The 26,009-nt window shown below is 39.4% G+C and overlaps 2 protein-coding genes across 2 annotated transcripts in view; one reads left to right on the plus strand and one right to left on the minus strand.

The window, feature by feature from the left end:
- On the plus strand, nt 1-5,827 carry LOC124118938. The gene is made up of 5 exons (XM_046481269.2): nt 1-199; nt 1,878-1,959; nt 2,483-2,643; nt 2,909-3,037; nt 4,270-5,827. The coding sequence occupies exons 1-5, from the start codon at nt 11-13 to the stop codon at nt 4,495-4,497; spliced, it is 789 nt and encodes a 262-aa protein (XP_046337225.1). The 5' UTR covers nt 1-10; the 3' UTR covers nt 4,498-5,827.
- An 8,290-nt stretch (nt 5,828-14,117) lies between these two features.
- LOC124118914 (DNA polymerase epsilon subunit 2-like) overlaps nt 14,118-26,009 on the minus strand; it is a 76,583-nt gene continuing 64,691 nt past the window's right edge. Inside the window, exon 15 of the mRNA XM_046481228.2 lies at nt 14,118-17,128. Within this exon, the coding sequence (XP_046337184.2) occupies nt 17,045-17,128 (84 nt within the window). The 3' untranslated portion in view covers nt 14,118-17,044. The remainder of the gene's footprint in view (nt 17,129-26,009) is intronic.

Raw genomic sequence — 26,009 nt, forward strand, 5'->3', positions numbered from 1 at the left:
ATCTACGCGCATGCGCAAATCTAGGCGCGCACGATTTAAAATGGCTGACTTTGCCGAAAATGTGAAAATTGAATGTAGAAGTAAACGTGCGATCACTTCTATCGTTACCGCAATAAACGAGCACATTGAACATATCGTATCAGGAAACCCTGAAGCCTCTGACGAAGACAAAGAACGATGCAGATTACGGTTTCGAGAGGTCAGAAAACTATTACAGCATGACAGTATTGAACAGTGAACTGTCAAAAATTACCTTTAATTTTAGACAACAGTCTACGACGAGGTCATTCCGGATTGCTTATCCGCTACCTTAAAAGATTACGCACTTAGCCTTACTTTGTCCCGCGGCCCGAAAATGACCTGTCAGGACCTCAAACACACACACTAACACTGGGAAAACACGATACCATTATATCAGAATGTTGTTCCTGGTTGTTACTAGCACACTGCTCCTCTGTGGGGAGAGGTCTCCCAAAGAATGCTCGTACATGAAGGGAGATGGATATTCCTGGGACTTACATTGTCCGCTATTTATTATGTCAACATAACACAATTAGTCCAATTTTAACAAATATGTATTAATAATTAACAAGTACTTATTAATCTCCCTTTCTCATTTTTTAATGAAATATTTTTCGAATTTCCATGACAATATCATTTAGGCCCTAGTTATCTACGACAAGTATTTGCCATTGCCAGACATAACTACCATCCAATGTTTGGACATTTGTAGAAAGATTTCAGATAACATCCAAGCTTCTGCGCCAGTTTGTTTTATAAGAAACAAGCATGCAAATTGAATATTCCCCGATGCACAGTATGACCTAGCATGCACTTGAAATCAGGCGAACCGGTGCAACAACGTAAACTGGTTTTGGTTGATGAATATAGACTTGTCAGCCGTTTAGGGTTCAGGGAACGTTTCTGTATTCTGATTGGGGCTAGGGTACATTTCTGTATATAGAAACGTACCTGGGGTACATATCTATAGTACCTGTGTCGACAACGACCCATTCAGCAACTTAGGTTGAAAGTTTGTTACTGACATGTTGCAGACAGACAAAGGTTTTACATGTTCACTATGCTGTAGTTTTCAGTATTATATGGAGCCAAGGAATTGGATAGAAAAGTGTTATGGACATTTCCTAAAATTCTATAACACATATAACACTTCAAACTTAAAATATAGATGGTTTTAATTACATTTAAATGATTTGTCCCATAAAAAGCTTAAATTGTTTATTATATTTGTTGACAAGTTTTATGAGCAGTTTATATTTTTAAGGTATGTATGGTATATACAGTAAATTATGTTAATAACGAACACGCTTATAACAAACTATAATGAACTGTTTTTTTTGTCCCGGTCATTTGCCATATATTTTATCATATAAACTTGATTGATATAACAAACACGCTCATAAATGGATATAGCGAAGTCACCTTGTGGTCCTATGAGTACTCTGTCAATGATGTTTAAGTGTGTAACAAACTGTTAATCCCTGAACTGAGCTCCACACATGTCACCAATCTGCCTGTCAAAACATCTGCAGCCAAGGCTGTTCAAAGCGTCAATAAACAACTGAAGGCAATTGATTTACTCACAAGTACTGACACCTTGTCCTCAGATTACACCCTCTATTAACATTAGTAACACAGTGATTGAAGTGGATTTATTCTGTACATGTACAGTGCACATTTTTGTTATTTATTGAGTAACATGATGTCACATGACTTGATGAAAGATGTCTGACGGTTGAATGGCGGATATAACGAACTAAAATTAGGGGTCCCTTTGAGTTTGTTATAACTGAAGTTTACTCTATGTGATATTGTTCATCCCATGAAAAATAACTCACGATCAATGCCTGTTCCAGATTTATGAAACAGCTATTCAACAGAACATCCTTATAGATGGAGAAGAGTGTTCACTTGCTGATACCCACGATGAAACATCAGGTACACATTTTGTACAGGTCACAAAACTATACCCTACAGATGTGCTCAGGAGATTTTGATGTTAAGAAACAGTATGTTAAGTTGATTTCATGGTAATTTTACCAACATGTACAACAGGAACCATCCAGTCTAAAGTAATCTGCAATTAATGTCAATCTAAACAATGGCTTGTTATGCAGCATGAGAAGTGGTTGGTAAATCCCCCAAAGTAAATATCAAAAGAAAGTTAAATGATCGATTTAGCATGATTCATATTTAATATGATTAACCACATTAATCCCAACATATTTATTTAATTTGATCTGCCAATATTTATTTGGATTTAGTATTAGTAATCACAATAGAAATGTTAAGGAGCATGATTATATACTACTCAAAACAAGCTAAGAACACCCACAATTGGAAGGCTTTGTTGCAATTACCCACCAGCCATTACTATAGTCTTTATATGAAAAAATCATATGTTCTTTAACTTCTTTTGAGTAGTATACTCTAACTGATATATTGTTAATTCAATTTTCAGAATTTGAACCTCTTGATGTGGACAAAAGAAATTACATCAATAATGAGTTGGTACCCAACTTTGACAGCGCTATTGTGCGTGTAGCGCGGAAACGGAAGTTCCATCCTCGATTTTGTGAAGAAGAAACCTATGAAATCATCAATAAAAAAGCCTTTTACTTGGTATGTCACTATGCACAAGTCTTTTTAATTGTTTGTCTTAATTATTCTTATCTGAAAACAAACTGGAACATTTTTCTTCTTTTCTTTTCTTTTAAATTATGAGAACATATCCTCTTTAGAACATGTTTTCAACCCCTTTCATGATTTGTTTAGGATTTTTGTTGAAATGGCATTTGATTGGAATAAAAGAAGTAATCAGCTAGCCTTATGGCAAATCTGTAAACTAAGACGTAAGGAATCACACAGAGGTATTTCGTCATCACAGGCTAAGGTGGAGGTGACGGATGAAGGGAGACAACCCTTTACTCCTAAAGAAGAAGCCACTCTGCTTGCAGACCCACAACTTAAGGAAGACCTGAAGAGTGCTTCATCACAGCTTGATGCAATTGCTAAGGTGGAAATTTCTTTTGCATGTATTCCATACTTGTAGGCAGTAGTGGGGAGGTTACACAGGGGATCTCCATCAGATTATGAATTGTACTATAAATTTATCTATGATGGAGGATGGAAAAGTCATATCTACCTATGTTGAATAAGTGTGTCAACAGTATTGAAAAATAAATCTCAAACACTTTATTTTCATGGTGGTTTTGTTTCTTTAAATGATGTTTGAAACTTTGTGAAACAATACACTGAGAACAACTACAAAAACACATGAAGCACTCATAAATTCTACATTATCATCATCAAGTCATACAGACGGGCAACCTTGATCTGAGAGTTTAAGCATAAGGATTATGACCAGGACACCATCACCGTTTATTTACAGGTATTAATTTCGAACACTGGTAATAGTGACACTGTTATTGAGGGCTTTAGTTTGAAAACTATTTAGCTAATATACCTGTTATTCATTCACAATCTCATTAAATCCGATCTCAGTACTTGCTACCGATGCCGCTACTCAAAGATCTGAGTCTGTCCCAATACAAGTTACATAAGAACAACCAATGAAATGACTTAAAAGAAGTTAACATTAGCTTGCTCGAGTTTTGCGGCATTAGTTTCAAACTTGTGACTTGCATTCAAGACGATGCTTTGAAAAGTATATATTAAAAATTTGAAAACTGAACAAAAGAAAATTCAGTTTTGTCAAATAGATTGCCAAGATTGTATTGCAGTACTTCCCACGGGCTATTGAAAGTCTCTCCAGTTTCAATTGTTTGTCCCACTGAAGCAAGACATGGAAGATGATTTTGACGGCACTGGTCATCCAGCCTGTAACTGTCATTTAGAATACCACTTGTTAACCTTTTCAAGGTTGCATGATTTGAAAATACATTTCACATACATATTGTCACTTTCCAAATCTGGTAAGCGATGCTCTGATTGGTCAAATGAAAGGTTGTTCTGACATGACCTGTAATGGGATGTATTCAGCTCTTTTTCTAGCTTTAGAGATAACTAAGGTCTGATTTTAGTGAGATTGTCATGTAATGGGATGAACTGAGATTTTTGTTTAGCGAAAGGGGGAACTATGATCTGATTTGAAGGAGATTGTCATGAGTCAGCTCTTAGCATTATATATCAGGTTTCTGCAACTTATCAGTTAGAAGCAAATGTTTGGGGAGATAACCCCAATTCCTCTCCACTTCTTTTTTATTCTCAATGTGTTGTTTGTTCCAGTCTGTGACATCATCTGTAGAGAAGGCAGAGAAACTACACACAGCCGTGGGCATCCTTCAACAGCCATCCAAAACTGACAGGATCATATATGATAGTGGAAGCAACATTGCTAGCAGCAGTCTGAACACTCCATTGATCCCAAGGCTCAATGGAACAGCAGTCTCTAGCATTGCTGTGTCAGATGCACCAAGCTCAAGGCAGCATCAAGACTATGTTGTAGAGATGTAATATAAAACATGTAGACCTCTCTCAAGCTCTACTCATGGTCAGCTTGTGCCAAGCTCCAAGTTTTGTGATATGAGACAGAGATGTTTGATATAAGGTGTTCTTACTTAAAACTTTATGAAGCTTGACTTGCCAGTATCCTCTTTTCTTGTATAACTTAAAATTATGATGCTCTCTGTATGTTTTACTAACTAGAATCTATAACAGTGATACTTGATAGTGTCATGAAAAAAAGTTTAATTGTCTAAAGTACTTGATTATGTTTGCTAGGGGAAATTTTGTGTTGATAATATCATTGAGAAATTATTTCCAACTTGATGATACATAATAGTAAATATTTTCTAGAAGCTATTTTCCCTGAATTTCTGCCTGTAATATATTTTTGGTGTAATGAAAATGTCAGATTGCCTGACACATGTTTTTAAGGTTATCTTGTAATCCCCATGTATTGCTTGAAATCTGTGTGAAACGGCAACCACAGGTCTCCCAGGCCCTGCCATTCAATGTGCTGAGTTCCACAAAGCAATCTTAGCACTAAGGCTGTTGTAAGTCTATGTTAAGATTTGGAGTTGTGATGGTCTTAGTGCTGCTAAGGTAGCTTTGTGCAAGTGTCCCAGGTGATAAAATGCGATATTTGAATCTATTTTCATGTGCATGTGTCAGCAGTTTTGGATGGATTAAAAAAAGAGAGACCACTACAGGTGCTGTTTAAAATAAGTTATAAGTATGATTATTAATTGAGCTTTGGCAAACTTTTTTTTCTGTGTTGATAGTTCTGTACAGTGATCAGAATTGGCATGGATAGTTTTCCCTGTGCAACTGACCAACCCACACAACATGGACAATAAATCACAAGATGCTTGGATGACCAAATTCATTTTTGTTTTCATTTGAACCACCCAATCTAATATAAAGTTTGTAAAACATGACATAAAAGGTATAACCTTGGCATAAAAATAGCTGTTTAAGGTGAAAAATGTTAACTGTAAATCAACACATGGTTAACATTGTCTGTTTTTCCTGTGCTTGGAATTTTTGTTTTTGTATTTTTTTCATCTTATTGTACATTATTAAAGATAGTTTGTAAATAATATATTTAGATTAATAATGAATTAAATTCATTAACAAATGATAGTTGTTATTTTCATGTAGTAATAACAATTACATGTATTCATTTAGCTCTCCCATTTTAGAACCTTTCTATTTGCATGATACGTGACACAGCAACAATAAAATCTCAAGGTAATGTTCTACTTTGGGAGATTGTGAACCAAACACTGGTTTTTTTTTTCTCTCACAATTTTGAATATAAGAATACAATAATGACAAAGCAGTTGTGTGTTTGTTTTCTTTGAGGATTTGTTAGACTGTCACAAACCATTAAGGTTAGACACACAGCAACCGATCTATACTAGTGAAAATCTGGAGGGACACTTGTTTTCTTCCAAAAGGTCAAGGTATGATAAGGGACCTGCTACCCATCCTGCAGGCCAGTCGATATGTTTCACAACAAGCCATGATCATTAGCTCTGCAATGAAGTTGGACAAATTGCTTTTTACTTTTTTGTTGTTTAGTCATTCTTGTGTACTTGTACATGGCAAAAGCCAAAAACATGAAAGATGAAAAAAAGAAAAAAAATGTTAGTTGTCTACCATTTGAAAATGTCTGATTATTTTCATCCTAACATAGAACTAAAAAACACAAGAGAATTACCAGTCTCAATTATCTGACGAAACTGATTCCATTTGGTGAAAAAGGCAAAATAGCAGCGAAAACTGTCGAATGGATCACCGAAAGTGATGACGTCAGGTGTTTCCGTTTGCCATGATTATGTTTCTTGGTTTGTTAGCACCATACCCATGCTTGTGGGCTTTCCTCCGACATTAAGCTGACACACCATGATAAAACTTTCAAAGTGGCGTTAAAACCCAACTGATTCGCTCGCTCGATCCAAATAAACTTGCAGTTGGCACTTGTCCTTCAACCTCATACACCCCAGACAAACACTGATGTGTGTTATTTTATATATATTGTGCACTTTGTAAAAAAATGGAAACTACAACAGATTGTATAGAATAGAAAAGACCTTGAGCTAAGTTACAAAACTGTTTTATTGATATACAGTATAAAAGCACCAATAACAGACGAGACACTCCCTATCTATTGATTGCAACATGTACTGTTACATGATGCATTAGCTTGGATGTTCACAGCTGTGTACTGCATCTTCAGGCATTAAATGTGAATAGGTTACCGTATCAGAAATTTGAAGTCGATTATTGCAAATGAATAGACTGGTATGAACATGATGAATGTCAATGTGTGGGGAAAAGTTGAGATTTGTTGCCAAAACAAAATTTTCGTTGAAAAAGTTGTTATTTTTTCATGTTAACAGTGCTTTAAAAGGTCTTCACATATTTCCCTGCTCACTTGACCCATGAAGCCCCGGGGTAGAACAGGTCTTCAGCAACCCATGCTTGCCATAAAAGGCGACTAACATGATTGGGTGGTCAGGCTCACTGACTTGGTTGATGCATGTCATTGTATCCGAATTGCTTTGATCGATGCTCATGATGTCAATGACTGGATTGTCTGGTCCAGACTCGGATTATTTACAGACTGGTGTGATATAGCTGGAATATTGATGAGGGAGGTGTTAAACAAGAAACAAACAAGACCTTACTCACTGACATTAAATATATGAACTAGAGAAGTGCACATAAAATCCTCCAATTGTCATTACCATCAGTACTGGACTATAGGTGAAGTCTTGGTAGCATTTTCTATTATCGTTACTGTACCAGGGGCAATGAAATTGAATAAATTGACAAACAAAAATCAATTTACTAGTATTTCAAACTACTCTCCCAAACCAGCATTTTTTGGTTGACACCTGTTTCTTCCATGACTTCATGCTATTTACCTCTATCGTAATTAGAGTGAGTGAGTGAGTTGGGTTTAATGCCGCTTTTAACAGTATTCCAGTTATATTGTGGCGTGTCAGCTCAATGTGGGAGGAAAGCCCGAAGTGATGCAGTTCTCAGGCATTTACCACTTCGGTGAAACCTATGAGCACAGGTATGGTGCTGACAAACGTAGAAACATAATCAGGGCGAACCGGGATTCAAACCCACAATCATAGGTTTCTGGCGTGCCCAAGTGACGCAACACTGCACAGCAAATCGCAACGCCTTAGACGACAGGGCCACCCGTGCCCCCCCCCCCCCCCCCCCTGTCTAGAAGACTAACACCAGCTGTACTCCCAACCAGTGGTGTGTGTGTGTCTGGCCTAGGTTGACTACCAGTGATATGTGTCTGTCCAGGATACGAACACCAGCTGTGCACACACACAACAAGTCATATCTGTCTGTCTGGCTTTATTACTAGACAGACACCACAAAGAAGCTGTTCTATTGTCAACCCCAGTGTAAATGCTTTTTGTTTGCTCACACACTAGCCATTGTCTCCACAAACACTTATGTCTGATCAGCTGTACCCATAGAACAAGCTTGTCTAAGTGACAATCAGACGAGCCCTTATTCCCAAATAGGGTAACTATTGGGCATCAGTTACCATCATGGAGAGCTTTCCATGTTCTGTTGAGAATGGTCACAGGAGTAATGTCCGTGTTGTAAGCACTGAGCTTAATGCCCATGTGTCCATACTTTTTAAAATAATTTCTCTTTTCTTTTGTAATTGAATCAGGAAATGACTAATCCCCATATTGTTAGTCTGTCCAGACACCTGTAATTAAGTGTCACATACTCCGTGTTTATTACTGTTTTGTGTGTATTATTATTTAATTCAACGAATAATATTCAAGAATATTGCCCCCACGCTATGGTTGAATGTGTTGATGCCCCCAGTCTATGGTTGAATGTGTTGATGCCCCCATGCTATGGTTGAATGTGTTGATGCCCCCAGTCTATGGTTGAATGTGTTGATGCCCCCATGCTATGGTTGAATGTGTTGATGCCCCCACGCTATGGTTGAATGTGTGGATGCCCGCATGCTATGGTTGAATGTGTGGATGCCCCATGCTATGGTTGACTGTGTGGATGCCTGAATACTATGGTTGAATGTGTGGAAGCCCCCATGCTATGGTTGAATGTGTGGATGCCCCATGCTATGGTTGAATGTGTGAATGCCCCCATGCTATGGTTGAATGTGTGGATGCCCCCCTATGATTGAATGTGTGAATGTTCCACCCTATGGTTGAATGTGTGGATGCCCCCAGTCTATGGTTGAATGTGTGAATGCCCCCATGCTATGGTTGAATGTGTTGATGCCCCATGTTATGGTTGAATGTGTGGATGCCCCCAGGCTATGGTTGAATGTGTGGATGCCCCCATGCTATGGTTGAATGTGTGGATGCCCCAATACTATGGTTGAATGTGTTGATGCCTCACGCTATGGTTGAATGTGTGAATGTTCCACCCTATTGTTGAATGTGTGGATGCCCCCATGCTATGGTTGAATGTGTGGATGCTCCCAGGCTATGGTTGAATGTGTGGATGCCCCCATGTTATGGTTGAATGTGTGGATGCCCCCATGCTATGGTTGAATGTGTGGATGCCCCCATGCTATGGTTGAATGTGTGGATGCCCCCACACTATGGTTGAATGTGTGGATGCCCCCATGCTATGGTTGAATGTGTTGATGCCCCCATGCTATGGTTGAATGTGTTGATGCCCCCATGCTATGGTTGAATGTGTGGATGCCCCCATGCTATGGTTGAATGTGTGAATGCCCCCATGTTATGGTTGAATGTGTGGATGCCCCATGTTATGGTTGAATGTGTGAATGCCCCCATGCTATGGTTGAATGTGTGAATGCCCCCATGCTATGGTTGAATGTGTGGATGCCCCCATGCTATGGTTTAATGTGTGGATGCCCCCATGCTATGGTTGAATGTGTGGATGCCCCCATGTTATGGTTGAATGTGTGGATGCCCCCATGTTATGGTTGAATGTGTGAATGCCCCCATGTTATGGTTGACTGTGTATGGTTACTTCCTACATAGAACTCCAGGTTAAAGGACATCCTATATTATCATGTGTATTATATCTCTATCTATTATGATAAATAGTCTCGAGAAGATTCCGGGTTAGAAAAGGTCTTCAGTAACCCATGCGTGTCGTATGAGACGACTAACGGGATCGGGTGGTGAGGCTCGATGACTTGGTTGATGCATGTCATTGTATCCCAATTGCGTGGATCGATGTGCAAGATGACAGTCACTGGATTGTCTAGCCGAGACTGAATTATTTATAGCTGGAATATTGCTGAGTGCGGCGTTAAAGAACAAACAAACAAACAAACAATATTATGATAAATGCCCTGAACCCATTCATTCACCATCACAACTTTTAACCTGAAATGACGTCACATCCCCACCTCTCCTGCCGTGCCCTTCAAATTAGGCTCCAATCAAAGCCACAGTAGTGAGGGGTTTAGAGTATTTACCATACCTTCTAACCTGCATAAATGAGGATGGTAAATAGATGACTGAATTAGCAACTTGTTGCTTGAAAAACACACACAGGGTTTTCTGAAACCAAAGCAACAATTCTGACACATAATCAGTTTGTTGACCCTTCCTCTGTCTTCTTTTGGACTTATGAGGACTGATAATCATAAAGATGTTTGGAAGAAACCTCATGAGGAACATAGTTCTAAGTTCATAAGTCGGATGGGGGGCAGTTGGATAGCCTTGTGGTTAAAGTGTTTGCTCGCCATGCCGAAGACCCACGTTCGATTCCCGACATGGGTACAATGTGTGAAGCCCATTTCTGGCGTCCCCTGCCATGATATTGCTGGAATATTGCTAAAAGAGGCGTAAAACGCTTGCTCGCTCACTCACTCACTCACTCACTCACTCACTCGCTCACTAGCTCACTCCGCTCCACCCACTCATAAGTCGATGGAACCCTTTTGCCAGGCAATTTCATGACAAACGGTCCTCTAACTGGATCCCTACATAGTTCCAGTGTCTTGTCCATTGATTATTGAATGCGTTGTGAATTGCCATCAAAACAAACCAGAGCAGATGTTTCTTTGATTTCGCGATACATTCTGAGTTCCTATTCGTGCAATTAAGCTTATGTCATGGGATATCTGTCACACAAGTAACTGCTAGGACATCAGTAAAGATAGGATTTCTGTTTGAAACTCAAATTTGACACCTTATAATTTATGTGAATTGGTTTGAACAGCTTGAGGTCTTTAAGCATTCCTATAGTGATTAATTATGAAAGTGGGTGCAAAAATGGTTCTTTCAAATGGCATTTAGGTGCAGCCTTTCCACTTTAACATAAGTGATAGAACATCACAGAATCTCTAATGTAACCAAGAATACAGGGAATCTTTTGAACAATTTCTGCCGGAGGAAAATCAATATTTCTACAGGTTCAGTCTGGTTGTTCACTGTGTGTCTTTGAATATACAGCTTTGATGTAAGACTTGATCTATTCTGTTGTAAGCATTGCCTAACAGGCTGAGAAACCTTTGATGAGGATTCTGTAATTTCAGTTAACGATTTTGTTAACTTGAAAGTGTTGAAGCATGACTTGTGGAACATAGCATCTAATTTGGTCTCCTGAGGGGATTCCTTGATGGATGCGATGATTCTTGTGAGAAGATTCTAACATTGGGGATTGGTTGGCATTATTGCTGCTGGCATTCGCGACCAACACATGTTATTCAAGGACAAGCCGAATAGTGACTCATGCCCCTCTCGTGGCCATTTTTGCGACTGGGTCCCATCTAAGCACAAATGGGCATAGCTAAAAGAATTGTCAACGCGTTGCGTGACGATTCACATATATTTCCCTCATGACATATATATTCCAGATGCTATTTAAACACAAAAGGAAGGTATTTATACAGTATGATTGAACACATTTAACTGTATCTAGGGTATACTTTTAGGTGCAAGATGTGTAAAAGCAAAAATTAATCCTGAGGGATTCTTTGACCAAAATACTTGAAGTCATACAAGCATTCTGATCGGTTTGTCATATTTTTGCACATAATATTCATTGATAGGGGGACAATTCTTCTTACAAGTTATGGAAAGGGGCGAGTGGTAACGAATGGGGGACGAGTCTTTTTGCAGGTTACCTAAAGGGGTGAGTGGTTACAAATGGGGGACGGGTGTTTTTGCAGGTTACCTAAAGGGGCGAGTGGTAACGAATGGGGGACGAGTCTTTTTGCAGGTTACCTAAAGGGGTGAGTGGTGACGAATGGGGGACGAGTCTTTTTGCAGGTTACGGAAAGGGGCGAGTGGTGACGAATTGGGGACAAGTCTTTTTGCAGGTTACCTAAAGGGGCGAGTGGTGACGAATGGGGGACGAGTCTTTTTGCAGGTTACCTAAAGGGGCGAGTGGTGACGAATGGGGGACAAGTCTTTTTGCAGGTTACCTAAAGGGCCGAGTGGTGACGAATGGGGGACGAGTCTTTTTGCAGGTTACGGAAAGGGACGAGTGGTGATCAGTGGTGACGAATGGGCTGCTGGATACAGGTGAAGGCCAGTTTCCACTGGCTGGCACAAGGGTCATCAAGCCCTGATGGTATGGTTGAACTAATGCCCTGAAGGTGGCGAGGTGAAACGGGGTCTAACATCACATTGATGATTATTGCACTTCCAGTACGATGTGTGAGCGTGTGTGGTGTTTGTAAGAGAGTCGGGACTGATGCCGGTTTTATAGTGCCTTGCCACAGCGATACCATGCCGCAGTTTAACATGGTTACTGGTCGAGTGGTAGATGGTGCTGAAATTCCCTGGGCAGTCTTTGTGGCAGGGGTTTGTCTTTCAACTCTATATATGGGTTTGTGTTTCACCATAGTTGTATACAACCTTCATTCACGTTCAACTTCTCACCTGCTGCTGGCTTTCTGCTAGCTGCTTTCGGGTCAGAAGATAGGTCCTCATAAATCACACTGTAAAAGGTGACTAAAATAGTGATTGGGTGATTAGGTTCAGAGACTTTTCCCATTGTTGTGTTTGTCATCGTACTAGGGCTGGGAGACCCTTGAAGATTCCGGGGTAGAATAGGTCTTCAGCAACCCATGCTTGCCATAAAAGGCGACTAACAGGATCGGGTGGTCAGGCTCGCTGACTTGGTTGATGCATGTCATCAATCCTAATTGCATGGATTGATGCTCATGATATTAATCACTGGATTGTCTGGTCCAGACTCGATTATTTACAGACCGCCGTCATAAAGCTGGAATATTACTGAGTGCGGTGTTAAACAACAAACCAATCTAAAACTAGGGCTGGGACGAGTCCAAATTTACTACCCAGGTACCCACTACGCAATTACCCGACCCTACCCGGATACCCGCTATATGTCTCAAGACTTGGGTGTAAAAAGTCTGTTTGGGAATAGTTTGACCATAGCCCTGGTAGAATGTATTTAGATACACATATAAAACGATCTGGTCATGCATACACTGAAGTTGACTGAAGTTTTATCTTTATTCAAACCTATAAAGGTCAGAAGGAATGGGTGCATAGTCAGAAAGAAATGCGAACAATAGTGACTTGTAGTGTAACCATAGAGTTTTAGATATTTTTTGTCAATAAACAATATATCTAGTGAGTAACCACGGGTCTGGGTGGTCCTGTGGGTACCTGGGTCCTACTCAGTACCCACCCAAACTGAAGTACCCGAGTTACCCGTCCCAGCCCAAGCCCAAGTTCGTACCCTAATGACACAAGTTGTTTATGCTTTCAGTCACTCGTCTGCCGAGAAAATGTCAACATCATTGGTTAGTTGATGAAATAATAGAACCTTTGCCAATCAATGTCTGGATATTCTGTATGAGCAGGTGTATTAGGTGTCATGATCATCTTCCACACTTCACAGGCTTATTCATCTGGGAATACATACTGCCGCTATCCGTCGTAACACGACAGACGACGAAGCAGCCATGGCCTGATTCCAGTTTAACTGATGCCAGTGAGTGCTCTGACCAATAGCAACTCAAATTATGTCACATAAACGGCAACGTTTTCTACCTGACAAGGCGTGCAACACACATCACACGCTGCCTGGTGACTGTCATCACTTTGCTTTAGTGGCAAGCAATCGTAGAGTTCGCAAAAAGTCCTTGCCCAGAGTAGGGCTCATTTGTCATCCATCAGTCAAACACGCCCTCATCTAATTAGCCGACCAGTGACCAGGACACCTTGTGTTCATGCTGGGGGAACATTGTGTAGAAAACCCATCAAGTATTGACCATGATCTGCAGAATCATTGATGAAAGTGTTCCCACTTACAGGCAATACTGGAATATTTTCACAGTGGCAGAATCCAAAAATTGCTTTCACAAATTCCAGCTATATGATGGAGGTCAGATGGAGGTCAGACAATCTAGTGATTGATATTGTGGACAATGATCCACACTGTCAGGATACGACGACAGCTATCAACAAAGTCTCTGAGTCTGACCACCCTTTGGTTGCCTTTTACGATAGAATTGGGGATCAGTTCTAACTTGGAATCCCACAGGGTTCACAAATTGTGTTACTGAACCTGGGTCCGCTGCTTGCCAAGCGAACGCTGCAACAACTTGGCTACCCATGGGACTATTAAACAATAAATAAAGAAAACAATGATATTTGTTGTTTTATTTATTTTGTAGACATTGAAAAAATAAAAATAAAGACAAGTAATCCATTCAGTAATGTACAGAAATAAAATAAATAATTTCCCCATGACTAAAAGTCGACCTGTATACAACCCTGTACAAGACGATGTCTTAAGACAAGCTCAGTGCTCGAGAATGGAGAAACGTACATTTGTTGCCAAAAGTTGTCTTCTGCCTTTCACAATATACTACTGAAAATTATGCACACAAGAGCAAGCAGATTTGAAGCAGATTGGATGACAAGGTTGCAAGCATTACTGATTAACTACCTTCAAAAGGAGTAATTCCTTCTTACTGAAAACTGTCCATGGACAACACATACTCAAATATTTGCAAAATAAAAACTCCTTGAAAACCCTTATAAGGAAACCTTATCCACCCATAATGCTTCAGTTGATACAAAACAATTCCACCGAATGCCCCAAATATCCTCTGCATCATTATTGAAGGGTCATGTAGGTTGTCAAACATGAACGTATGCCGACAAGCGTCAATAGGTCGGAGTATGTTGACAATGTAATTAACAGTTGAAGAACATGTTGTTTAGGCCTATGTCACACTGATAGGATGCTTTTATGAAACTGGAAAAATGGACAATGACTATTAAAGCAATGAAAAGTGCAAGATTGAAGGTTTGAAAAAGCGACCCAAAACACCCCAAATGCCAGTGGTTTAGCCCAAGCATGTGCAATACATGGCAAGTTAACAGTCAACGTGGGTATAGAATGGTTCATTCCAGATGCAAATCAATTGCACTCTTGGAAGTTGAAAGTAAAATGTAATCTTTTGCAAGTTAACAGTCAACGTGGGTATAGAATGGTTCATTCCAGATGCAAATCAATTGCACTCTTGGAAGTTGAAAGTAAAATTTAATCTTTTATTATCTGTGTGACCCCTCAATAACCACCAAGCATATCATTAACTTACGGTTTGTGAATGGAAATGGAAATCTGAGTCCGAAAACCGTGTCCATATTCATATTATAAATAGTAAGACAAACGTTGAAACAAAAAATGGGACAAAAATATGTCGGCTGACTTTCTTCGACCACAAATACAGACGAGGAATAATGTCAAGTCGGACTTCTCTCGATGCTATCAAGGCACAGACTGCATTGTACGAGAACAGGTCACCTTGCAGAAAATCTGCATGTCAGTTAAAAATTTTATTCTTGTGAATTACCCAATCAGTATAACCCAAATGGCATCATTGAATGCATCAATTATTTCTGATCAATTAATTGTTTATCCTTTTCTTTCTTTGTAAGACTGATAAAAAATGACAATCAGTTCACTACAATTAGGCATGACTACTGATAGGTGAAAATAATTAAATTTAATATTCTGAGGAAAAAGTAAATGCTTCAATCATATATATACAGTTTTGTAATAATTTATTTATTTATTTATTTCATATACTTTTCAAGTACTAGTTATCATTAAGTAATAAAAGATAATATTTAATAATTAAGATAATAAAAATATAAACTGATATTCAGGTATATTGGATTGAAAGCCGTTTTCGTCTTAATTTGTTTGGTCTACTCTGTAAAATAGGAGCTGAAAATTCAAGCCTTTACCTTGAAGATGTGTGTTAACATGATAATTAAGCAAAATCTTTTTTTCTTTTTTTGCCCTGAAATGTTTTTGGGTGTGACAAGTAGACAATGTTCAACATGTACGTTGTGACAAATCTTATCTTCTCACTCTTTACTAAATACCAGGAAATACACAAGACACCATCTACAACAGACTTGACCATCCCAATGTACAAGTGTAAATAACAAAGCATAACGTGTGTACAACCCTCTGTTCTCACCAAAGCACTTAAAACTATTTGTTTAAATATTTAGCAACATGCCAAAGAGAGCAATTTCATAAATATAATTCTGTACACTTAATATTTATACATATAACACTTTATGATAAAAATGGTACATTATGAATTTTGTTCTCCATGTTTTGACAGATACGGAAACAATCATGAAAAAGCCATGATAAATAAGGAAATGCTTACGGTCCTCTTTGAATATACAATTATATTACAAAATCAGGAATAAATCAACAGAATGATATTCATCAAGATGACAGGCTACCTAGGTCACCAGAGGTCAAGGTCAACAATGCCCACTTTCGAACGTTTAACTTATGAATTTTTATCAAACACATTGACAAGCACTGACGAGATGCCAACTTGAGCAATGATACACTTGTTTAAAGACACCATGAAACGATCTAAATACCAATATCTCTTCAACTGACAATGGACAGTACCAGTAAGTTCAGGGTACAAATTGACCATTTTGCAATATTTATTAAACCTCAAAAAACACTATAACCCTTTACATGCTTAATGTAGCCCCCAGGGTACTTGCTGGGTCAAATACAGCACACTGTCAACATATTTGGTCAGAGTGAGTGAGTGAGTTTGATTTTACGCCGCTTTTAGCAATATTCCAGCAATATCACGGCGGGGGACACCAGAAATGGGTTTCACACAATGTACCCATGTCAGGAATTGAACCCGGGTACTCGGTGTGACTAGCGAACGCTTTAACCACTAGGCTACCCGACCATCCCTATTCGGTCAGATTCACACTGCTCCAAGTATTGTCATCATAAGCAAGGGAGTGTATAAGCATTTTCATGACATTCCATGGACAATTTTGTTTCAAGACCACAATGCAAAAATATTTTACAAATGTTTCATTGTACAAAATTTAAAAATTGAAATGTTTTGCTCATTTTGAATTCTACAAAGTTGCAAGAAACATTCTTTAATATTCATTAATGTTCTCGGAACAAAGTTGCAGACATGACTATAGACTCTGGTAGAACAAGCAGTCTTAATATGTGCTCCTTGTTTTTAATCTTGCCATCTTGATGTTTGCCTCTAGTCCTGAATCTTGCTATCCTGAATCTCCTTGCTGGCCGGAAAGTACACTTTGAAAGCAAAGTCTGTTCTTGGAAATGAACCCTGAAAAAAAAGATCAAATATTAGAAAACATGAACGATTTTGATAAATCGATAATCTAAAGATCAGAAAATATCAAGCTGTCACTCAATACCAAATTACCTGCATGAACTGATTACGTCCTTCAGGTAAAGTCTGTCATGGTGATGAACATGTGATCAATGTTTCAAACAAAAACACAACACATTCATCATGAACAATGTGTCTGACAATATCGGCCATTATCCTCCATCAAGGCACAAGGTAGTAGATGGTGAAACCTGTTGTATTGGAGGATCATCCATAGGTGAGGTGAGGTGAAATTAGGTTCAATGTTGTGTCTAAGATTATTGCACTTATATAGCGCTGTGTGTGTGCGTTTGCGTGTGCATGTGCGTGTGCGTTTGCGTGTGCATGTGCGTGTGCGTACCAATCCGGACTGATGCTGATTTATAGTGCTAGCTCACTGAGATACCATGCTGCAGTTTAACATGAATACGCCACTCGGACACAGTATACTGACTCTGAGCTGACCAGTCCTTGTATTAGCTCCTTAATGTCGAGTGCCAGACAGGGTAACAACAAGTACCACCTTTAAACGACATTTGGTATGACGTGGCCGGGGATCGAACCCTGGACCTTCCATTCTCTGGGCGGACGCTCTACCACAAGACCACGGAGGCGGTTCGAACCATCCATAGCATGCATTAGTGAGTGAGTAAGTGAGTTGGGTTTAATGCCGCTTTTAACAGTATTCCAGACATATCACGCCGTGTCAGCTTGGGAGGAAAGCCCGGAGTGATGCAGGTCTCAGACGTTTACCACTTTGGTGAAACCCACAAGCACGGGTATGGTGCTGACAAACCTAGAAACATAACTTGGGCAAACTGGGATTCGGACCCACAATCATAGGTTTCTGGCGTGCCCATGGGACGCAACTCTGCACAGCAAATTGCAGCGCCTTAGACGACTGGGCCACCCTGCCCCCTCATAGCATGCATTAATTATGTCATTCCAGTCATACAATGTCACAATGTGTCCTACCATGTCACACATGTTATATAATGTCGCATGTTATTAATGTCCTACAATGTTGCACGTGTTATACAATGTCACTTGTTATTCGTGTCCTACCATCTCACACATGTGTTATACAATGTGACACGTTATTCGTGTCCTACCATGTCACACGTGTTATACAATGTCACACGTTATTTGTGTCCTACCATGTCAGGCGTGTTATACAATGTCACACGTTATTTGTGTCCTACCATGTCACACGTGTTATACAATGTGACACGTTATTCGTGTCCTACCATGTCACATGTGTTATACAATGTGACACGTTATTCGTGTCCTACCATGTCACACGTGTTATACAATGTGACACGTTATTCGTGTCCTACCATGTCACACGTGTTATACAATGTCACACGTTATTTGTGTCCTACCATGTCAAGCGTGTTATACAGTGTTACACGTTAATCATGTCCTACCATCTCACACACGTGTTATGCAGTGTCACACGCTTTTCGCGTCCTACAGTCTTTGAAATAAAATAACTTGCAAGGCTGCCATCAGGACCCACAAACTTTCGAAGCTGCAGGCCCTGACTAACCCTCATTTAGAAAATCCCCACAGCTTAGCATCACAAATAAATCAACATGTAAAAAGGACCCATACAAATTTGAAACAACAGGCCTAACAAGAGATCTACCTGTCCAGGACCCACTTGCACAAAGCGATCTTAGCCCTAAGATGATCGTAACTCCCATACTTTAACATAGGCTTACAATAGTCTTAGCGCTAAGATCGCTTTGTGCAAGTGGGCCCTGGACCTACAGCCAAGCGCTTGCTTCGAACAGTGGTGTCCTACGGTAGGACTCCTACCATATCACACATCATTCAACATGCCTTTATTGGACACCTGCTGATACATGAGATATGTTAGAAGAGTTAATAGACAAACATTTTGTATAAAAAAGTCTTTGGTCTGAGGAAAAAAGCATGATCAAGTGCTACTTTAGTAATACATTTGACCAGTGAAGATCCGGGGTAGAATAGGTCTTCAGGCCCATTCCTGCCGTAAAAGGTGTCTATGCTTGTCGTAAGAGGCGACTAAAGGGATCAGGTGGTCAGCCTCGCTGACTTGGTTGATGCATGCCATCGTACCCCAGTTGTGTGATCGATGCTCATGATGTCAATTGCTGGATTGTCTGGTCCAGACTTGATTATTTACAGACAGCCGTTATATAAATGGAATATTGCTGAATGCGGCGTTAAACAAAAAAACCCAAAAGCAATGAAAAGTAATACATTTGTTCCATCACATATATTATATAACCATTAACATAAAACTAGAGTCTGAAACCATCTGTTCTTAAACTAGTTCACATGTTTCAAACCAAAAATTATCAAAATTAAAAAAATTAATTGTCATGTTCTTGTTTACTTCAACACACGTCACTCAAACGACATAAAGCATTATTCCATGTGTGCATTTATCAGCAACACACAATTGTGAAAATATGTTATGTGTTGTCATGGATACATGAATGTTGCAAAGGCTTTAATCCAAATTTCAGTTATAAATCAATACAAAAATAGGAGGCAAATAAAAAAACCAAGCAGAGTTTGTCAAATTAGTCCTGAAGAAAACAGTCCCAGATGAGACGAAGGAGTGTCCCTGGCCTAATTTCTCAGCCAAGCAAACCAGAAACTGAGTCGATCAATCAACTGATCACATGATTGCCATGTGACTGAACCATGGACCTGACCTTGCCAGCTACACTTTCTTAATCATTGAAGCAAGTCAGTCAAGGATACTTGGAAACTGTATCTCCTGATGTAGCTGATCAACATACAGCAAACGAGAAACCATTGATTATTTATAAATTTACTGCATTCTCACTTGTACGACTGCGGTCATGTCAGCCATTGTTAGGCATACTCATCAGTGCAGCAGATAAATGTGCAATGGATGGCCTGGAGATACTACCATCACGACACTGTGCTAAATCAATCACTGTCCGCAACATGCACGATAATGAATGGCACCACAAAAACAGGATTACCCAGCACTGCGTTCTGCGTATCTTGATAACATATTGTGCTGGGATAATTGTAGACTGGGCTATGGGCAACATTAACCAATACCAATATTACATATAATTTGATTGATTTTTTTTTTAATTGGCCCATTGATAAAGAATTCAAGACTATAATTTCATACATGATTAGTGATGGGTAGGGGTTGGGAGAAAAATCTGTTTTGAACGATATTTCTGTCAGATCCCGGTTAACAGGTTTAATGTGGGAGGAAATGACAAACTACTGCCGTAAGTTGATGTTAGCCATTTTGATGAAACCCCTGGAACATGGTATGATGCCGGCAAATCAAGGATCATATTCAGGTGACTGAGACTGAAACCCATGATCACCAGATCCTGGCAGCAAAGGGACAGAACTCTGCACAACGGTTGTGGAGTCTTAGACTTCTGGGCTGTCTGTACAATGACAGTATCACGATAAGGCAATTAAAGTTAGGGTCTGTTATGATCCATTAATTTCGTTCACACGATGGTCTTACCTTAAGACCTATGAAAATATGTTAACAAATTTGAGTAATGAAAAACACTGGGTTCTATACGACCAAGCAAACACTGACGCCTACACTTCAATGTATTTGTCCCATGATTCTCACTTTAAAAAAACACACCAAAACCCACAAAAAAAACACCCTAAACAAAACAATCAAAAGAAGCACCTCAAAATATGGTGTGCAATGAGAATTATTGCTGAAGATTTACTTAACATTATTAAATGCTGTATACTTTCCATTCAGACCAACTTCGTGGTCTAGTGGTAGAGCGGAAGGTCCGGGGTTCGAACCCCGGCAGTGTCATACCAAAAGAGGTTAAAAGATGCTACCTGTTGTTACCCTGTCTGGAGCTCGGCATTAAGGGGCTAAAACAAGGACTGGTCGGCTCAGAGTCAGTATACTGTGTCTGAGTGGGGTATTCATGTTAAACTGCGGCATGGTATCTCAGTGAGCTAGCACTATAAATCGACATCAGTCCGGTCTAGTACAAGCAGCCACACACACACGTGCATGCACGTCACTATATAAGTGCAATAATCTTGGACGCGACGTTAAACCCATTTCACCTCACCTTCAATTCAGCTCAGACTGACTAATTTTACTAATAATAACAATCTGCTAAGTTTAAAAAATACTGGTATTCTACCTTTAGTTTGGTATTTAACTTATCCACATTTTTCAGCTAGCAAGCTTAGTTGTATCAATATGGAACAGAAGTATTAGAATCAGCAGCACTAATATCAATATACGTACTTCAAAGAAAGCTATTAGTGTGAGGTATAAAACAACATGTTGCCCTCCTTGTCTCCTGTAATAATGGAATGATAAACAAAAACGAGTTACTACATTTTTTTACCAGTATGTCTTCTATTTCTGATATCAGATTTAGTCAAAGGTACAAAAAGATTCAAAAGGTTTTGTTTCATTTCCAAATGGACTTGAGGAATATATAAATTGCATGTGAAGATTTCTATTTATTTATCTTGGGCTAAACTAATGTCAGGCAGAAAGCTTTAACATAAATGTCAGACTCATTATACAGAGTTTCAATATAAGAAATTCTTATAAGTAAAGTACACCTGACAATACATTCTCTGACAATGATTGAGAGCATATTTACCAAAGAAGATGAAAACAGTGGCACTGGAATCTACATGATTTTATACCATTTAATCCCTTCCTAAAGCAGAATGTAGGACATCACATTTAAAAAAAAAAAAAAAAAAAAATTAAATTCTTTATTCCCGAAAAAGGATGCCATCCTTAGAGCAACAGAACAGATATGTTAGAAAAAAAGCCTCAAAATGGCTTCATTGAAATACTGCTACAAAAACAGTACGTCAGATGACAGATTCCACTAGAGGAAATTCTAAAACATCCTGGTTCCTGACAATGAATGTAATGCCACTGTACAGCCAAATACCCAGTTAAGCCTGAAGTGACAGGACTGCCAAAACCAGTGCCAGATGGTTTAACATTCTCACTGACACAAAGCGGACTAAATGTGGGTTTCATTGACTGTCAGATAGATGATGGTGATGGCGCCACACAGCTTCAGCATTAATATACGGACATTGCAGGTGGCTTTCCTGATTATCAGAAAAATCTATTGAGAACACTGAAATAGATGGCTGGTGAATGGCTAGATTAAAAAAAAGAAAAAGAAGCTTCATATGGCTGGGTAATATGCTATTCAATAAAGTATATTTATTCTGATTGGTAACAAGAGTCAGTGTGTGGGTAGAGAGGGTGTGGCTGATGGTGTGGGCAGAGAGTGTGTTGTAGGACGATCTGGGAATGAGTGTTTGTATTGACGGGGAAGAAAATGGCTGAACAAGGACGTAGTGCCTAAAAATAGGGACTAAGGGACGAAGCGTGTAAAACATATAATTTTAGTGATGCCCTGATTACAAAATATTGAAAACAAAGAAACAACCTAAAATTCAACAAGTAATGAAAAAGAAGAATTATTATAACAAAAGGTAATTTATTTGGGGAGTGTCAAGATTTATGTAAGTCAAAATCTGAAGCGTCAACATGGTCATCAATCATAATTATTGTCGTTATACAGCTGATTGCTGCTTAGTTTACGAGAAAATGCACAAGGTAATCTTAATCCCTGGATGTAAAACAATGTCCAGCAGAACAAAAAATACAATTTAAATGGTAAATCAACATGTCTGGTGAATTTCAAATTTGTACTGACAAAGTTTCTTTTCACCCGGAATTCGCTAAAGGGGTACGGTGTAATTGTTTTCTGCACATAATATTCAAATTATTTTTTTCCTCCAAAATACTGAATCCGGTAGAGGGGATAAACACTATACTTGGGTGCGCACTATACTCAAGAAAATACGGTAATTATTATTTTTTTCAATTTATATACATGATGTGTTGAACTTAACCAAGGTCTATGGCGTTGTCATAATTCGTCCTAAACAGTGAGATTTAATTTCACTGGCCTGTTGAGGTACACCTACGGTTTACAATTTCAGATTAGCAGGCTTCGAGTTTATCTGTCTGTTGGACTCTGTAGGATTCTATTTCCGTTCCTGGGATTCAACAACTTCAGAGAAGACAATGGGATCACCATTATCACAAACTGCGTCATACAATTTCATAACAGGAAGTGCGCTATTCAACCGATCCAACAGTCCAACCCCGACCCTGTCAGAACAGCCATTGCCCTGTCAAAAACATTGGCTCCATTCCTCCAATCAGAACCTGGCCTTGAATCAGAACTGCATTTATGTGACACGCACAACTGATGGAAAATTGTTGACAAAGGCAGTAATTGTAGACATTGTGATCAGATTACGAGCATCCTTGAGCAGGTAATCTAGATACCAATCAACAGTGTTTCTTGTTGCTAACAATACTCAATAATCAATGCCTTAGCGAGAACCAAATATTATTTTCTGTACAGATTATGCAGTAATGAGACGATGGATCATACCCATTACTATGTCTATCTACGATTAAACTCATCAAAGGTGTCTTTGTAAACCTCAAGGATACTTGTGGGATGTTTACCACGTTCTTATACCCAGTATCCTGTCTCTGTAGATGCTAACAGTTCCCAGGGACAATACAATACATCATGATTGTCCAGAACTGCTTATTAAAAAACCCATCAAGATGGTTAAATTTCATTCAGTTTATATTACCCAGCTAACAAAACCAATATCTGATAATATGAGTTAACGACACAAAAACAATTTACTTGCAGTAATAGCTAATTACATCAGCATGACATGAAAATAGTTTCTATCGCCATAGAAACCTGCCAAGTGAGTCCCAGGGTACAGGTGACCTTTATTCTATAGCATGCTCATTAAATTAGACACATTGATTTAGGCACCAAGAGGGGCAAGAGACAAGTTGATTCACTGTGCACAAAGACATGTTTGTTCAAGTACATGAGCACCCTCATACTATAGGGGGACTATAGGCGTTTTTGTCAATTAGTCCTATGAAGTTAATGAAAGTCAATTAATTTTATTTTTTTTCTAACTTAATTTCATAATGCGTATGAATGTATCAGTTTAGGAATATCCTAATAACTCAATTTCGTACAAACCACTAATGCCATCATAATGGTTTCACTAGAAATGGCTACCAGCTATGGAGCTGAGACCCCTTTAACAGGGGAGGCAATATTTCAGTGAGTGAGTGAGTGAGTTTGGTTTAACACCACTGTGAACATGATTTTAGTATATTCACATCGTGCCTGCTCCATGTGGGAGGAAAGCACCAGGCGATGCAGGTCTCAGACGTTTGCCACTTTGGTGAAACCCACAAGCACGGGTATTATGCTGATTAACTTAGAAACATAATCAGGATGAACCAGGATTCCAACCACAATAGCTTTATGGATGCCAGGTCTTGGATGTTTGCTGCTTTGGTGGAACCCACGAGCATGGGTGCGGAAAAACCTAGAAAAGGGTGATTTGGGGGATTCAAACCACCATCACAGGTTTCTTGATCACTTAAGGGAAATAACTCTCCACCACAAACTGTGGCCTTAGAATGATTGAGTTAGTGAGTTTGGTTTAAAGCCGCTTTTAACGGTATTTCAGTTATATCACGGCGTGTCAGCTAAATGTGGGAGGAAAGCCCGAAGTGATGCAGGTCTCAGACGTTTACCACTTTGGTGAAACCCACAAGCACGGGTATTGGCGTTCCCAAGGGACGTAACTCTGCACAGCGAATTGCAGCGCCTTAGACGACCGTGTCACCCGTGCTATGCATCAATAGCTCAGTTCGTCATTACAGGATTTTTTCAATTAAGATCATAGGAGTTTGGTCTTTACTACAAATATTTATATACAGTAAAGTACGGTTATAACGAACTCAAAGGGACTACTAATTTTAGTTCGTTATAACCGAAGTTCGTTATAAGCATATATACAGCATAACTACAGCAAATAGTCGGGACCAAAAACTGAGTTCGTTATATCCGTCAGTTCGTTATAAGCGTGTTCGTTATAACCGTAGTTTACTGTAAATGAATAGCACTCCCTCCCCTACCCAAGGCACTCACAGGCAGCTTTGGTTGTATACTCCCCAGGGAGATGAGAATGAAAATCGAGTGCACACTGATCCATTGACTGGGATAATAATAATGTAACTCAATGAGCATCTGCTTGGGGAATGGAATTTAGCACATTATTATTATTAACATGGCCTCTGTCATGCTATTCTAGAAATGTACTAACGTGGTTCTAGCTTGTACTTAGCTTTTATATTTCTAGTTCACAAAGAAACCATGCCGCAGTTGAACATGGATACCCACTCTGTATAGTGACTGATCGCTCTATCTATGAAACCACGGAGGCGGCCGGTATTTATTAGAGGAAATTAGGTACACAATACACATGTGGACAGATCTTGGGCGTACTATATCCCACCTCTCAGAACCAGATCCTATACTTAAACATGGACTTACGACGGGCATGGCACTAAAACAGCTTTGTGCATGTGGACCCAGAACAGTTAAACATTCAAAGACTTCAACCTCTGGATACAGGGTTTGACCAGGCGCACTCTACTGCACTCAATACTTACAATACAGTGAGTGAGTGAGTGAGTGAGTGAGTGAGTGAGTGAGTGAGTGAGTGAGTGAGTGAGTGAGTGAGTGAGGTGAGGTGAGGTGAGGTGAAATGAGGTTTAACGTCGCGTCCAAGATTATTGCACTTATATAGCGACGTGCATGTACGTGTATGTGTTTGTGTGGCTGCTTGTACTAGTCCGGACTGATGCCGATTTATAGTGCTAGCCCACTGAGATACCATGCCGCAGTTT

This window comes from Haliotis rufescens, unplaced genomic scaffold (assembly GCF_023055435.1).
Source record: "Haliotis rufescens isolate VD_foot unplaced genomic scaffold, xgHalRufe1.0.p SCAF_3, whole genome shotgun sequence".
Classification (NCBI taxonomy): Eukaryota; Metazoa; Mollusca; class Gastropoda; order Lepetellida; family Haliotidae; genus Haliotis; species Haliotis rufescens.

Coding starts and splice junctions, on each gene's coding strand:
- LOC124118938 (XM_046481269.2), top strand. CDS start 11: ATGCGCAAATCTAGGCGCGCACGATTTAAAATGGCTGACTTTGCCGAA. Junction 1,960..2,482: donor TACCCACGATGAAACATCAG/GTACACATTTTG, acceptor TTCAATTTTCAG/AATTTGAACCTCTTGATGTG. Junction 2,644..2,908: donor ATAAAAAAGCCTTTTACTTG/GTATGTCACTAT, acceptor TCGTCATCACAG/GCTAAGGTGGAGGTGACGGA.